General features: G+C 42.1%; 2 protein-coding genes across 4 annotated transcripts in view; one reads left to right on the top strand and one right to left on the bottom strand.

Annotated features, from left to right (window-relative positions):
- CLHC1 (clathrin heavy chain linker domain containing 1) overlaps positions 1 to 8,908 on the bottom strand; it is a 44,838-nt gene extending 35,930 nt beyond the window's left edge. The window contains exons 1-2 of one of the 3 annotated variants that reach the window (XM_060169590.1): positions 8,816 to 8,908; positions 2 to 189 (exon numbers count right to left, since the gene is read on the bottom strand). Coding sequence is in view for 1 of the 3 variants with exons in the window: in XM_060169592.1 (XP_060025575.1) it covers positions 2 to 189; positions 4,113 to 4,289 (365 nt within the window). In the remaining 2 variants the exon portion in view is untranslated. Of the gene's footprint in view, position 1; positions 190 to 4,112; positions 4,305 to 8,815 lie in introns of those variants that run through there. The other 2 variants (XM_060169591.1, XM_060169592.1) reach the window with 2 other exon arrangements.
- Positions 8,909 to 9,267: 359 nt separating this feature from the next.
- RPS27A (ribosomal protein S27a) lies at positions 9,268 to 11,912 on the top strand. Its single transcript, XM_060168781.1, has 6 exons — positions 9,268 to 9,289; positions 9,386 to 9,450; positions 9,917 to 9,971; positions 10,379 to 10,464; positions 11,210 to 11,341; positions 11,727 to 11,912. The coding sequence occupies exons 2-6, from the start codon at positions 9,403 to 9,405 to the stop codon at positions 11,874 to 11,876; spliced, it is 471 nt and encodes a 156-aa protein (XP_060024764.1). The 5' UTR covers positions 9,268 to 9,289; positions 9,386 to 9,402; the 3' UTR covers positions 11,877 to 11,912.
- Positions 11,913 to 12,121: the final 209 nt, after the last annotated feature.

Genomic DNA, 12,121 nt, shown 5'->3' with positions numbered 1-12,121 from the left:
CTTTGCTTTAAGTTGAGTTATTCTTTTCCTATGATATACCAATGCTGTGGGCTCTCCTGCCAAAACTTTAAGTTTTCCATGAAGATGAAATGCAGTTCTCTGGCTTTTCTTTATTGTCTCAATAAAGGCATCGTATTCTTTTTTGATTGAAGTAAGAATGGATTTGTATGCAGTGACATACTCTATTACCTAAAATATGATTTTTTTCTAGAAGACTATGGATCAAAAGACTTGCAAATATGGATTATAGATTTTTTTTAATGAAACATGATGGGCAATTATAAATCTATAATTTTACAAATTTGAGCTTGCATTCATATGCAAATACCACTATTAAAGACAGTTAATTGTTACTGAATATATGCTCTTTGTGAATCATTACAATCCTGTGAGCTTAAATATGAGAGAGAGGAAAAAAACCATGTTTTTTGCTCTACTAGGAATTAACACATACATTATATGAGGTCAGATAAAACCAATACCAGATCTAATTATCTCAATTCTGGATCTCTTAAATACCATTACATATCGTCCCTCATTACCTCCAAGTCTAGTCTCTGAAGGACTTCATTCAGACCTTAAAATCCTGGACTCCTTTCTCTTCCCTGTTTTTCTAACCCATCTGCTCCAACTAGCTGATCAATACTCTCAATTCCAAACTGCATTTCTAATCCCAAGATGTCAAGTGCAACTGGAGAAAACCCTTCATACCTTACATTCATGGTTTACAATGGTGTTTAAGTACATAATATCTCTGGAAGGATAATGGAAGGGAATGGAAACCTACAGAGAAGGAAAGGAAAACAGAAACTTACAGAGAAGGAAACCTACATAATATCTCTGGATTGTTAATAGAAGAAAACAGAAACCTACAGAGAAGGAAAGGGAAGTAGGGTCTAAGATGAGAAGGACCAGACTTTCCACTGTGTACTCTTATTGGTTCTTTTACTTTTCTTTTCTTTTTTTTTTTCCTGGTTAATCTTGTGTAGGCATTACCCACACAAAGAAACAATAATAACTAAGGAGTACTTTAAAGAAGTTAAAAAACAAAAAAAATTAAAAATAATTTATGGTTGCCAAATTCTGCTCACAAGGATTTTGGAAGGTGTCAAGGCATATAAAGAATAGATGTGATCAATCCACAGTTTTCTCTGAAAGATACAATTAGGCTTTCTATCTTTACTATATCTCTAGTCTCTGGTATACCACACTGTTAGCTAGAAAATACCTAGAAAAAATTATCCAGGTAGACATCTGGTCTATCAAGAAATTGTATAAGGAGGGGAGTTCCCTGGTGGTCTAGTGGTTAGGATTCGATGCTTTCACTGCCATGATCTGGGTTCAATCCCTGGTAGAGGAACTGAGATCCCGCAAGCCATGCGGCCAAAAAAAAAATGGTATAAGGAGATAATTGCTCAATGCCAAGCACCAGGAAAGGATATCTGAATGGGAGATATTGGTCATCTTTTTGACATGACCATACTACCTAACCACCCAAAGGACTGCCACCCAGCAACTTTCAATAAAATAGAGGTCATTAATCTGTGGTCTTCCAAATTAAATACCCCACGGTTCCTGGCCATCCTCTATTCCACAAGCCTCTATGAGGTGCTGCAACAATTCAAAACAACTCAGATATGTTGATGGATAGAAAACAGACTTGTAGTAACATCATGATCAGCTCCCATATGGTTTTGCTAGAAGAAATAGATTTCAGAACACTCATAGAATCTTTAAGAATGCACAGAAAATGCATTAAAGTAAAGGAGGGAAACTTGTATGCCAGAGGTAGAACAGTTTTGCTTGGTCTACAAAATATTTTAAAATTTAGGAAATTTCACCCCAAACCCAAATTTTCAGGTTCTCTTGAAAACTGAAAAATCTACCAATGTGGAACCCCCATTCCTTAATGGCAGTAATCAGCTGGAGCTTTAGATTGGATTGTTTTTTCATTTTACCACCGTCCCCATGATTCCTTATTCTGTTAAAGCCAGTACACTTAACTCTTTTATATGACCTTCTTGGCCTCTAGGGATTCAAGTTTCAGACTCCGGTATTAAGGTTTCCATTAACTCCCCCCAAAACAGAGCCATCCTTACCAGGTACAGGGATCTGAGGGAGAGGAGGAATGGTATCCATTCCACCTCAGCCCCTACACACGAATATACACTATTTGTACAACACGCTACCAGGATGCAAAAGGCCAGTCACTTTCTGGAGTCCAATTACCTCCATAATTCACCCTTATCTGTTGAAGCTCACTCTTCCTAGCTTTGGTTTTCTTTGCTTACTAAGTCCTTTGCTTACTAAGTCCTTGGCTCTCTCTGCAACGTACCCTCAACTCTTGTTACACAGCCTCAGGTCCTCCTTGCTTTGATTTAGGCATGGTTCTCTAGGCCAAATCCTCTATCTTTGATTTTAAACAGAATTTGGTATTTGTTCTCTGGTTGTAAGTACTCAGAGATGCAAGCTGACACTTTCATCTTTTACCCAACCAGATCCTTCCGAGAAGGAAGATTAGAGAAGGCAGGCATTAATAGTTTATTAACAATCAAATGTGTTGGAATAACATGAAAATGGAAAGGCAGATTATCTTATTGAGAAGCTAGAATAAAAGTTTCTCTAAGTACCAAATGATTTCTATTTCAGATCCCCTCTCAGTACTGAAGAATAGGATACTTCACAATGTACAAATGTACCATTTATAACTGTACAATGTACAAACAGTCCAAATGGAAATCCTGGGGGGTAGGGAGAAAAGGGCTAAAGATACAGAAATTATCTTTTATTTAATCCCATGTCTTTTCTCTAAGAATTAAATTTACCAAAGCTCCTCCAAAATGACGTCACTATAACTATACTAATTTAAAGCAGAGAGCTCTTCATGGAAGAAAACTTCTGACAAGTGTTAGCATTTAGACATGCAAAGATAAGTATGTTACAATTATGATAACTTTCCTTTGCTGATTTCACACAAGTAGAGTCTCAGCATGATTCTTGATATTTATAAAACCTATTCAATACACTACCTTCAGTACCTTTAAATATTCACCTAATACATTCCTTAATGACTAAAACACCAAAACAATTTCATTGATCATAACAACTTACAAAATGAAGCTAATCTGCCAGTGTACCAGTTCCAAAAGACAGATTTTCCAGATGACTTAAAAGGAAGAAAAGATTTTTTCCATTTTATACTTTTATGGATATGCATCAATTTTCTTAATTCCACTTGTAGGTATATATCACTACTTTGTGTTCACTTTTCCTTAGAGTGAGGCACTATATTTTTATTGAGAGGAGAAATAAGACTCAGTGTGTAATGTTTAAAATTTAAACAAAACACTGAGTTCCTATTTTGCCTATGGCTGTTTTACTCAGAGACCAATAGTTTACAGAAGTCTTCACATAAGTAATAATTTCTTCTAGGTAAGGAGGAAAGAGTGCTGACTTCACTGATTTGACTGTCAGGGCATCTTACGTGGGTAAAAAAAAAAAGTGAGATAAAAAAATGAGGATCGGTGGCCATATTGCAATTGTTGTTAAGGAAAAGCAGGTATTTCTAGAACCTTGAAAAGCAAAATCAAATGTTACATAAAGCCACAGCATTTTCTTACCTCCATATTTCCAACATTCAGTGCAGTTAAACCCCTTGTTTACCATGCCTATTTAGACCTCTAATCTACAAGGAGTCTCAATTTAATATGCTAGATCAAATCTAAACCAAGATTCTAATTATACCACAAACCAACCCAAAACAACAAAGAACTACCAGGTTCATGCTTACAGCCCAATTCCTAACAAATCAGATAATGATTTGAGATGGAAGGTCAAAGTGATATCAGAGGGCACAGCTAGGTTGTTGCTCAAAAACTGATAGCCTGCACTTAAGCTACAATAACTGAAACTCTCATTAACTGTCTAGTAATATAAATCCAGCATTGCATTTTCCCCATTCATCCCTTTCTGACAAATTGGATGAACTTCTCAAAACTGACAAATGGAATGTAGTCAAACAAGCAGTGGTGTTACTAAGGCAGGAATATTAGGTGTCAAGATAGACCATTTCTACTACATAAAAAATCTGTTGTCTTAAAGCATTATGATACCTTATCAAAAACGTTTCGGTATATGATGTAATATTCATCAGCAGGTCCTTCCTCATTACAGCCCACTCTTTCAGTTTCTGTAATTATGTATCTTTGCATTCTTTCCAAAAATTCCTTGTCACTTCTACTAATGATAGGAGGGAGAACTGCATGTTTATTTATTTCTTGGACAGACATATGTCACAGCCTGCACACCTGTTCACCAGAGAAAAGTCTTGACTTGCTTTTGCAACAAAGCCAAAACTTTTATAAGCCTGAAAGAAAAAGACCATCAATTAATCTAAAGCTTAAAATAAATTAAGTCAAATATTGATCTAGGGCTTCCCTGGTGGCGCAGTGGTTGAGAGTCCGCCTGCCGATGCAGGGGACACGGGTTCGTGCCCTGGTCCAGGAAGATCCCACATGCCGCGGAGCGGCTGGGCCCGTGAGCCATGGCTGCTGAGCCTGCGCATCCGGAGACTGTGCTCCAAAACGGGAGAGGCCACAACAGTGAGAGGCCCGCGTACAAAAAAAAAAAAAAAGACCTAATTTATCTTTATATTGATGAACTGGATAATGAGAAATCAATTATAAGTGAACATAAAGTAGTTCCAACAAAGCAATAATCCATAAATGGATCAACAGTTTTCCTAAATAAGAAATCAATTTTTTTATTCATTCATTCAACCAATATTTACTGAGTGTCTATTAAGTGCCAGGCATTGTTTTATAGCTAGAGATTCAGCATTCCCCATTATCCTTCCCTACCCATATGCACTCCAGTGCATAATACAGTTATAAATAATATAAAGTCCCTGGTTCCTTGATAGCTTACAATCTATTAAGGGAGACAGACTATAAATAATGTAATTTCCGGGAATTCCCTGGCCGTCCAGTGGTTAGGGCTCAGCGCTTTCATTGCCGTGGACCCAGTTCAATCCCAGGTCGGGGAACTAAGATTTTGCAAGCCGAGCAGCGCAGATGGAAAAAAAAAAAAAAAAAAAAGTAATTTCAGATAGTAAAAGATAAAAGTCAAAGGAGGAAGGAATGGGTGTGATCACTGGGGAATGGGTGGTCACATCTGAACACCAGTGGCTTCCTATTACCCTTAGGATAAAATCCAAGTTCCTTTCCTTAGTCTATGAATGCCCTATAGGAACCAGGGACTTTTTCTCTGACCAAATCTAGTCTTTTCATGTCCCTGTCCTCCTCATAACCCCCATACGCTCCTATAAACTTGCTCTCTTACCTGAGGGTCTTGCATAATTCTCTCCCCATCCCTGCATTCCCTTCCCGCATCCTCACCTCTCCTCCATAAGATACACACAGTACTTCCACTCTCATTTACTTGGCTTTATTTTTCAGATCTCAGCCTATACAGCTCCAGGAAAGCTGCCCTGGATTCCCTTAAATTTGATCAAGTGCCACTGCTATGTTCTCCCATGTACTGTGCACTTCCTCTATCATGATATTATTACTCAGAATTCTGGTTATATTCTCTACCTCTCTCAGTAGGCTCTAAATTTGATAAGATCAGGAACCAAAATGTTCTCATTCCCCATCTTCCTTCCCCACACATATGCATTCCAGTGCATAATACAGTTTCTAGCAGAGCACATGATGTCACCACCCACCCCACCCCCCAAAAAAAAGAAAGTTGATTATTAATCAGTAATCACTGAGCAATAATCTGGTCTGCTCAGAAGACATGACTTGTGCCTTCAAATCAGAACACAGCTAAAGTGATTGTTTCTCAGCATCTACAAAATGCCACTGAGTTACACAGAACAACTCAGATTACCTTGCACTCACTCATTCAAATTAGACACTTAGGGATACAGAGGAAACAAGTCACAAGGGCTCCTAGACAAGTATTGATTCTAGTTAAATGAACCTCTGCCACAGAGCAGAGAAGGCAGTGTGACCAGTGGGCACAACGGGCTACAAAAGCCCAGAGGGGCACCTCACTAGTCTGTGGGAGAGGGCAGGGAAATATTAGGGAAAACATCTCATGAAACAACATCCAGGACAATGCTTAATCTGTGCTGCATTTATTTATTCAATAAATATTGGGGGGGGGGTGCTTCCCTGGTGACGCAGTGGTTGAGACTCCGCCTGCACGGGTTCGTGCCCCAGTCCGGGAAGATCCCACATGCCGTGGAGCAGCTGGGCCCGTGAGCCATGGCCGCTGAGCCTGCGCATCCGGAGCCTGTGCTCCGCAACGAGAGGCCACAACAGTGAGAGGCCCGCGTACCACAAAAAAAAATATATATATGGGGGGGGGGACCTACTGTGTGTCTGCCGCTATTCTAGACACTAGAGATATAGTACTAAACAAAACAAAGTCCCTAACTTCCCAGAGGTTACATTCAAGTAATGAGACAGAAGACACAGGAGTAAAAAACAGTATAACAGATGGGGGTGAGTTGTATGGGGAAAAATAAAAGAAGGAAAGGGGTATAGAGAGTAAGAAAGGTGGGAGGGTGCCATTTTACATAAGGCATTAAGTCAGGAAAGAGAATAGCCCTCACAGATCAGGTGACATTTCAGAAACCTGAAAAAAGCAGGTAATGTAGATTCCTGGGAGGAGAGTGGTTGAGGCAGAGAGAGATGCAAGTCCAAAGGCCTCAAGGCAGGATAGCATATCTGCCAGCAAGAAGGCCAGGAAGACTAGAAGAGAATGAGAAAAGGAGAGAAGAAAGATGAGGCCAGAGAGGTAGCTGCCAGATCACGTAGAATATAGGGCCTTGAAGGTAGGAGCACTACCAGCCCATGGGGCACCTTTGTGCAGGTTAGAAAAAGATGCTCCTTTCTCTGGGAAGACGTGGCAAGAGGAACAATGAGCTGAACTGTGGCCTCCAGTCATTCCAGTGTGGGAGTGACAGCCTTGCTTATAGGAACTTAGGCTTAACTCAGAGAGAGATGAAAGCCATTGGAGAGCTGTGGGCAGAAGAATGACAACTGACTTCCATTTTCAAAGAATTGCTCTTGCTGCTCTGTGAAGACAAGAGTCAAAGCCAGAAGAGCTACTGGGAGGCTACTACAATAGTCCAGACAAAAGATAACGGTGGCTTGAATCAGAGTGGTAGCAGAGACGGTGCAAAGTGTTCTGCATATACATTAAAAGTAAAACCAAGATGTGCTGAGGGATTCGATGTGGGTATGAGAGAACAGTCAAGGATGACCATAAAGTTTTTGGCCTCAGCGATTGAAAAGATGAAATTGCCATTTATGAGATGGGAATATCAATTTCATAAGATCAGGAGTTTGGGCCTCCCTATTAGACATGTTGAAGTTCAGGTGAGTCTGAGTGAGAAATAAGTTTATAAGTTATATGCATATAAATGACATTTAAAAGTTATGAGACAGAATGGAAAATGATCTGGGAAATGTCAACAAAGCAGAGGTCCAAGGACTGGGCATTGGGGGCACTCCAAAGTTTAGAGGCCTGGTAGATACAGAGGAAGCAACAAAACACCCTGGAAAAGAGCATCCAGAGAGATGGAAGAAGAGAGATGGAAGTCGGGTGAAGAACGTGTTTCAAAGAGGAAAGAAATGATCAACTGTGTCAAATGCCGCTGATCGGTCAAATAAGATTAAATGACCATTGAATTTCACAACACGGAGGTGATCAGTAACTACAAGAGCTATTCCACTGGAATGGTGGAGACAGAAGCCTGATAGGAGTGGGTTCAGTCAATGGAAGGAAAAGAATTAGAGACAATGAGTATAGACAAGTCTTTCGAGGAGTTTTTTTTGTAAAGGTGGAGATTACCCGGCAGAATATGGTAGGAGAGCGTTCCACAGAGAAGAAACGTTTTCTTCAGAAGTGCCAAAGCATGAAAGAGCTTGTCAGGAACTTCAATTAGCTCAGTGATAAGTGAGTAATGGGTTTGGCAGACAAGGCTGTAAGGAAGGCAGAGGCTATCACACTAAGGAATTTGGATTTTATCTTGAAGGTGAAGTAGCATTAATGACATAATCATTTTTACTTTTTATACGTTGGAGGCAAAAGTGAAGGTGGGTTAGAAAAAAACTGGGGACAGAGAAAATTAAGGAACCTGAATTTGGGGATGGAGATGCAGAGAGGAGGGCACAGAGAGATAAAGAGAGAAGACATTAGGAAGGTGCACGCACAGGATTCTGTGGTTGCGCAGCGGTGAAAGGCCAGGGGAAGGGAGTTAACTCGCCCGCCTTGCCAGGACAGCCCCCCACCCATAATCCAAAAACTTCCTCTTAGGACTTTCACCACAACTCCCAACTCCAAACTTGAAATTCTACAATAAATAAACCTTTCCGCGGGTTTCCTTCCCATGTGGCCTCATTTGAAAATTTGAAAACTCCAGAGATTTTCAACATATTAAACCGTTTCACACTGCGTAGTGACATATAAGACAGAATCTTCCTTAAACTAGGAGAACATCCGGGGTTGAAGGCGGGGAGGGGGTACAGGCCGAGACAAGGACGGACAAGCGGTTTTGAAGATACCACCTATCTTTCAGCTTGCCTGGAGTGGCCACAGGTGTGCCCTTCCCTTGAAGGCCCAGGGGAGCGTCTGGTGGTAGATCGCTGATCATCCGCCCCTCACCGCCTCAGTAAGTGGGTGATGACACTTTCGGTCCCCCACTCTTCCCCAACCTCTTAACCTTCCCTCCTAGTCACTTCCGACCCGTTTCCACCTTCCCCGAAACCATTACTGCGCTTCACCCTTGCTCCCTCCTCACCTTAACCCCTTCCTCCAAATCCCGACGCCAGGGTTAGGCGATAGTAACTAGGGAGCCCAGGGCTGTGGAACTGCATCTTGGGACGAGTAGTCCTAGAGAAAAGAAAGCAGCGGAAAACTACAATTCCCAGAAGACACTTCCATTTCCTCCGTTTTCCTCATGAGGCCCCCTCAACCCCACCCCCTTTTAAAGACCCTCTTAGCCACGTCAACTACGGTGGAAAATTCTTTTAAAGACATTTTTAAGTTGCTTAAATCTGCTATTTCAAGAGCGTTCTGAAAGCTAAAGTGAGAAATAAGCCAGGCTACCGGAAGGAGAAATGAGGTCACGACCTGGTCTGGCACGTGGCTGGACAGCCGCTGCGACAGCACTCAGGCACTTGACGTGGCCGCCTAGGAGGCGGGGCCTCCGCGGGGGCCCCGGGAAAGCCCGTGGGCCGGCACGACGCCCTTCTTTTCGGATCCGCCATCTGCGGTGAGTGTGTACTCTCGGCTGTTCTGCGGCCCGCGGCCTGCCGTCGCACCTCCTCTGTCCCCAACGTCACCGTTTCCTCCTTTTCCTCACCCTCAGGTGGCACCGCCGCCAATATGCAGATTTTCGTGAAGACCCTGACGGGGAAGACCATCACTCTCGAGGTACGGGCCAGGCGGTGGGAGAAGTCGCGGCGTGAAGGAGGGGGACCTGAGGCGGGTTTCGGCACGCGCGCTGCTTTCCGCCTTAGAATACGTTTCCGAACCTGGGTTCTAAAACTTGGCCGTACTTGAGCTGGGGATTAGGGCAGGTTTCCGATGCCTAAAGTCCGAATCTGTTGCCTCTGGTGGTTCCCGCCAGGTAGCCGCTGCCGGGGTCGCGAGGCGGGAGGGTAGCGCCCCCCGCAGGTGGGCGCGAGCACGTGTGGCCCGGCCGCCGCCGCCGCCGCCCGGGGCTGGGGGAGGGAGCGTGCGCGCCGGGGAGCCTGTCTCCAGCTGCGTGAGCCAAGGGCTCTACTAGGTAGGTTTCAGCCCCCACCGCTTCGGCTCCCTGATGACTTTCCAACTGAATGGAGCGATTACTCTAGTTCCTGATGGTGTTACCTATACGTTTGCACTTCAAAACTTCTAGGTCGAACCCTCGGATACAATAGAAAATGTAAAGGCCAAGATCCAGGACAAGGAAGGCAAGTTAACATTTTCTGATTCAGAAAAACTAACCTGCAGAGGCCCTGTCAGGCGCTAGACATACCTGCTCTTTGTGGGGTGGGAAGAGGTCAGATTGACAAAAATGCTTTTGGAATAACACAGTAGACAGACGTTTATCAGTGTGGAGCCAAGCTGTAGTACTTTTCACGTGTGTGATTTTGGACGTGTTAGTTAATTTACACATGTATACTTATTTGTAAAGTGGTTAACATGTATTAGGATTAAATGAGATAAACCGTTTAAACATTTACAATTACACTTTCCCTGTAGTAAGAACTCACTGATGGATGTTCGTACCATTTATTTGATTCAAGATTATAAATCTTGAGCAGATATGCTTGTTTTGCAGTCACTTAATTTGTTTGTTCAACTTGTTTCCCATTAGGAATTCCTCCTGACCAGCAAAGACTGATCTTTGCTGGCAAGCAACTGGAAGATGGACGTACTTTGTCTGACTACAACATTCAAAAGGTTTGTTTGGAGGAAAGCAGCCCTTTAAGTATAATTTATTTTTTTATTTTTGCCTGTGTTGGGTCTTTGTTTTCTTGCTACGTGGGCTTTCTCTAGTTGCGGCGAGAGGGGGCTACTCTTCGTTGCGATGCGCGGGCTTCTCATTGCGGTGGCTTCTCGTTGCGGAGCATGGGCTCCAGGCATACAGGCTTCAGTAGTTGTGGCGTACGGGCTCAGAAATTGTGGCTCGCGGGCTCTAGAGCACAGGCTCAGTAGTTTTGGCCACGCGCTTAGTTGCTCTGCGGCGTGTGGGATCGTCCTGGACCAGGGCTTGAACCCGTGTCCCCTGCATTGGCAGGCGGATTCTTAACCACTGCGCCACCAGGGAACTCCCTTAAGTATGAATATTTGTATCTTAATTTGGAAATTTTGACTAATACTCAAAAAGTGGGGAGAATAGCATTAAATTAGCAGATTCCCAGGTGATTGATACACCAACATTTGAGAAGTGCTGCTATAGTCTTCTACGTTTTAGATTTTGCATATTGCATTCCATGGTGTAATTTAATGTGTTCCTTAATCTGTCTATGAACTAAGAGTTTACATAGGAATCAGATACCTCTTTTTTTCTGACTCCCCCATGTGTGGGTGTACTTCCTGTCATATCCAGTTAGAATGTGCATGATGCTGGTTGTCCATTCTCCACGGAGCAGTAGCATTAATGTAACCATTTTTAAAGGCTGTTTTGTTCTCTGTTCAATAACAGGAGTCCACTCTTCATCTTGTGTTGAGACTTCGTGGTGGTGCTAAGAAAAGGAAGAAGAAGTCTTACACCACTCCCAAGAAGAACAAGCATAAGAGAAAGAAGGTTAAGTTGGCTGTCCTGAAATACTATAAGGTGAGCCAAATTATTAAAGATAATAATTTATCTCTGGTTTCAAACTCTTTAATATAAAAGTTTGGGGTTTTTTCCTGTTTGGTATTTGAATAAGCTCTATATAATGGAGTTTACCTCTAGGTACTTTATTCCAAACTAAGTTTCTGATTTTGAAGTCAGATCTGGGTTCAGGTCTTAACTCTGTCCACTTCTTGCAAGGCTGGGCTTTAAAAACTCTGAACTTTTTTCTTGTAGTAATTATTGGTGAGAGTTTGGGGTGCTTCGGTTTGTAAGTACTAAGAAATATCACTGTTGTGTGATTAAAAGGTTAAATACTTTGAGTCATTTAAGCTAGACTTCACAGTATGTTGTAAGATTATCTTAACAGCAAGTTTATGCTTTTTAGGTGGATGAGAATGGCAAAATCAGTCGCCTTCGTCGGGAGTGCCCTTCAGATGAATGTGGTGCTGGAGTTTTTATGGCCAGCCACTTTGACAGACATTATTGTGGCAAATGTTGTCTGACCTATTGTTTCAACAAACCAGAAGACAAGTGATTGTATATTGGTTAATAAAAGATATGAACTAATGAACTACTGTTTAAATGTTGAGTTTTATTTCAGTGATTTTAAAAGTGGGTTTTAAAGATCAAATTGATCGCACTATTTTCTTAGGTAACCTGTACTTGGCAGAATTATGTTGTATTTGATACCAGCTGTCTAGATACAGGTCAGTTTCTTTGTACCTCAGCAGTACTGACTTTTTTTTTTTTTTTTTGGCTGTACGCGGGCCTCTCACTGTT

The sequence above is a fragment of the Lagenorhynchus albirostris genome, chromosome 13 (assembly GCF_949774975.1).
Source record: "Lagenorhynchus albirostris chromosome 13, mLagAlb1.1, whole genome shotgun sequence".
In the NCBI taxonomy this organism is placed as follows: domain Eukaryota; kingdom Metazoa; phylum Chordata; class Mammalia; order Artiodactyla; family Delphinidae; genus Lagenorhynchus; species Lagenorhynchus albirostris.
Note: the sequence above shows the minus strand (reverse complement) of the source record. Positions and strands in the feature narration are given on the sequence as shown.